Source organism: Pseudochaenichthys georgianus, chromosome 17 (genome assembly GCF_902827115.2).
Source record: "Pseudochaenichthys georgianus chromosome 17, fPseGeo1.2, whole genome shotgun sequence".
Lineage (NCBI taxonomy): Eukaryota > Metazoa > Chordata > Actinopteri > Perciformes > Channichthyidae > Pseudochaenichthys > Pseudochaenichthys georgianus.
Window position 1 is genome coordinate 11,140,443 of NC_047519.1, and position 4,059 is coordinate 11,144,501.

The window sequence follows — 4,059 nt, forward strand, 5'->3', positions numbered from 1 at the left end:
ATTCAGATGATGAGCATGGAGATTTTTTTTTAGGATACATTCTGTGTTTTGGTAACAATAAAATAGACTTAGAAATACCATAATTACATCATCCCAATGTATTTGGTACACAGTCTATTTGTGTAAGAATGTCTAACTTGGATACAATACCTTAAAAAAATATCAATATTCTATACACCACATAGATTGACACAACCTTTGGGTCATACTTTGTTTCATTAAATAAACTAAATATATGAAACAAAAAGGTTTATTTACACTTTTTTTATTGAGAAATTAAACAAATATAACATTTATAAACAGATAACAAAAATATTTTAAACCACGATAACTGTTTTGAATAACCAAGGAGTTAATAAGGTACACTAATATGCTTTATGCATAGATTTTAATTGCCATGGATCTTATTTACAAAAGTAGTAAAAAAAACCACATTATTTTAGTAATGCAAAACATACTAAGTTTTGCAGTAACCTCAGTACAATGCAACTTTATCACGTCTCATCTCATTCACTTGCATCAGCACAGTCCTGTAAACAGCCGTGAGTCTTTAGCTGCTGCTGTTACTCGCTGTCCCCAGTCTGATGTCATAGGTGACCATGTGGAAGTTGTCCCAAGCGAACAGCTTCCTCTGGGCGTGGTTGTAGTCCACCATGCTGTTGTAGAGGTATTTGTTCTTGAAGGGCACAGAGACAGCCCTCCCCATGCCGGTGGCCGTGTCGAACACATAGTTGATGGTGGTGTTGGGCGCGGTGTAGCTGCCCACGGTGTACAGGCGTCCACACACTATGAAAGCGTTGGCCACTGTGTTCTTCCTGATGTTGGTCTCCCAGCTCCTCTTCACCTCCAGGCTCTCGGGGTCCAGCTTGGAAATCACAATTGCCCCCTTTGCTGTGTTGGTGCTGTAGATCGCCCAAAGACCCTGCTCGTCCGCCGCCAGGTCGATGTCGGTGTAACCGCCCCAGGAGTAAGGGTGCTGGCCGTGGAAGCCGGCGTGAGGCAGCTCCAGGCGGGAGGCCAGGCGCTCTGAGGTCAGGTTGTAACGGATCAGGCTGCGGCTGCGTTTGCGCTGGTAGTAAAGGGAGCCGCGGTACATGGTGGCACCTGTGCTCTCCATTGGCTCCGGCAGGACCAGGACCTTCATAGGGAAGCCTTGGGATAACTGATCCATGTCTTCATACGCAAAGACCTGGCGGACATCTTTACCCACTGTGTCGATACGCCACACGGTCTTGTTGTTGTAATTGGGACCCTGAGGCTCGGGGTCCTGCAGCCACACTCCATACTTCCCTGTGATACTGTCAGCCTTCTTGTGCAACACGGGGTCTCCCACTGACTGCAGCTCTCCACAGCCTGCAGGACGAACAGAGCGGTAAAGGCATAATATGTTGCATTTTAGCATTACATTGTCTCAAAATGGCAAGCTCTTTGTTATCTGCTTCGTTAAGTTATGTACTTCCCTATCACAAATCTTTCAAACAATTTTAAAGCAACGTAAATCTGCTATTTTAATTAAGGTCAGTTTGTTTCATTCAGTCGACTGTAATGGCCAGTGTTCCCCTTTGGTGCTTGCCTGCCAGAAGCGGTCATAAATTGGCTATACATGTATTTAAGCCACATTTTTACTATGCACTTTTTAGATCAAGGTCATTTTAGACTAAATATTTTTACCAGAGGAAGGATTTGAGACTTCTGGATCAGAAAAGAACTGAGCAAACTGAAATGGCAGCTGAAGAAAGACTCATTTGTGATGTGACATGCTTTGGTTTCTGCTGGTTCTATCATCTGTCCTGGAGAATCCCATGACTTGGCAAAAAAAAAAAAAAAACTTTACCTGTGAAGTTGGGACTTCCTTCAGGAATGAGTTGGGATGCTGGAACCTCAGTAACCTCTGCTTTCATCTCCTGGTTTGCACCATTCTCTAAATCATATGCAGGGTCTGGAAAAGTGAAGAGTAAGAAAGCAAAAAATACAGAGTGGGAAAGAATGTTAAGGAGAACTTGTCGAAACATAATTAATGTATCCAATATATTAGCAGTAATGTACAGTTGAGTCCATCCACACATCAAAGTGACTCGTTTATAAGCCTCGGAGCACAGCAGGTTCCCCCTATAACCCTGCCATTACTCTGCTGGAAATGACCACATGCGCATAAGCAGACATGTATGATTGACAAAACCATAAAAGAAGAGTCTGTGTTGTAAATACCGACCCCCCTGGCTTAACCTGGGACATCTTACTGCAACCTGACTCGTTGCCCCACGAGACTTCTAATGGTCTAAGTCAACCGCAAATACATTTATCGGAAAAAAACAAAAGAGAACTAAACATCTTTATTTCCCCCGAATAACACAATTTAGTCGTTAAGAGAAAATGAAGGAAAAAAAGGGTCAGAGTTAGTAAGTCAGTTTTTCTCTCTGTTAGTATACAGTACACTACATAGTACACTCATGTTATACACATATGCATAGGACCTAAACATAGGTCTGAATATACACATGCATTTATTGACAGAGAGGTGTCAAAGGAGGTGAACCTCCACACCCCAAATGCTATCTTTTGGATAACTCTTGTTATTAAAAGAGTTCCCGTTCTGATTTGTGTGTGTTTCCCTCGCAGGTGTACATACCACTGGCAGGTCTGTTTTCCCGCTGCTTGGCCCCTGAGGTGTGTGTCTGCTGGCAGGGTCTCTGGCTGAGGGTCTCTGCCTCCTGGCTCAGCTCGGCCAGCCTCCTCTGCAGCTCCTGGACCTGCCTGCTCAGGAGCTCCTTGTCCTGCTGCAGCTGGTTTCTCTCCCGCGTCACCTGGGAGTACGCTTCCTGGACCTCCTCTTCACCCTTAGCCCTCGCCCCAGTCCCCGCTCCTCCATCCTCTCCAGCTAACAGACGGGTGACTAAAGCCTCCAGCAGGGTGAGGCGGGATGAGACTCCATCCATCTCTGGTTTCATGCTGCCCCCGGAGCAGCTGGACTCCTCTGGGCTGGGCACGGTGAAGCTGTAGTGGCAGAGCCCGGTGTGGTCGTTGGAGCGGCGGAGGGACGCTCTGTCCTGGGCCTGCTGGGTTTGAGTTAAGCAGGACAGACAGAGGAGAGACACCTGGAGCCACATTCTGGATGTTCAGGCTGATCTGTTTTTGGAAAATGTAGCAACTTGTTATCCTTGTCTGTTCAGTAGATGGTCCCTATTTGATTTTTTTGTCTATTTCTTTAGCTGGTCTCCTGAGTTTCCCTGGTCAGAGCAGGTCAGTGTCTGAATCCCATGCTGCGAGGAGGATATTTATACAGTCAAGTGTCAGGGAGTGGGAGGGGACGAGGAGTGGGGCAGGGAGGGACATAGCCAGGGGGCTGTGGAGTGTTTGTGTAGAGGTCCATGTGTGTCTTCTTTTTGGAAAACAATGTAAGAATCAGACGGTATCAGTGGAACAAAACAACATCTGATGTTTGTTTTTTCCTGTACAGACTTCTTTAACTGTCAGCAGGTTTGTCTCTGCAGGTTGTTTTGACCTCTCTTTACTGACTGTCAGCTGCAGGGATGTTTACTTCCTCCACAACTAATAGTTTTACTATTAAACCGCCACGTGATTAACCACAAACTCATTCAACCCATTAACTAGCCTTAGAGCACACACTACTTCTGGTCCCTCTATTCTCCACAGCTGGGCAGGCTGTCTGGCAAGGAATGGAGAATGGAGTGTGGTAGTGTTTTTTTCCTTGTTAGCAAACCCACTTTAACCTTTTACCTACCATTGGTTTATTTACCAAAGTTGTACACATGGTAATACATCCAATATTTTACTGAGAAACATAAATGTCAACTCCATAGCCTCACTATATATATTTTTTATTTATTTAACCAGATAAAAGCATTGAGATAGAATCTCATTTGCAATGCTGACCTGGCCAAGAAGGCAGCAACATTACACATAACACAAACATATAAAATACAGAGAACATAACTACGAAAACAAAAGAAAAAAAGCAGTCACTACATTGTGCACATTAGGACAGTAAGAAAGGTACACTACTTATTACTGCAAGAGCAGCTGGTGGTAAGGACTTCA

General features: G+C 44.6%; 1 protein-coding gene across 1 annotated transcript; it reads right to left on the reverse strand.

Annotated features, from left to right (window-relative positions):
* Positions 1 to 268: 268 nt before the first annotated feature.
* On the reverse strand, positions 269 to 3,308 carry LOC117462463 (myocilin-like). Its single transcript, XM_034104709.2, has 3 exons — positions 2,630 to 3,308; positions 1,835 to 1,939; positions 269 to 1,353 (listed from the first exon to the last, which is right to left on the reverse strand). The coding sequence occupies exons 1-3, from the start codon at positions 3,105 to 3,107 to the stop codon at positions 551 to 553; spliced, it is 1,386 nt and encodes a 461-aa protein (XP_033960600.1). The 5' UTR covers positions 3,108 to 3,308; the 3' UTR covers positions 269 to 550.
* Positions 3,309 to 4,059: the final 751 nt, after the last annotated feature.

Excerpts from the sequence above, each read along its gene's own strand:
- LOC117462463 (XM_034104709.2), bottom strand. The coding sequence starts at position 3,107 with ATGTGGCTCCAGGTGTCTCTCCTCTGTCTGTCCTGCTTAACTCAAACC. Across the intron at positions 1,940-2,629 it reads GGAAAACAGACCTGCCAGTG|ACCCTGCATATGATTTAGAG; the intron begins GTATGTACACCT and ends TCACTTTTCCAG. Across the intron at positions 1,354-1,834 it reads AGGAAGTCCCAACTTCACAG|GCTGTGGAGAGCTGCAGTCA; the intron begins GTAAAGTTTTTT and ends TTCGTCCTGCAG.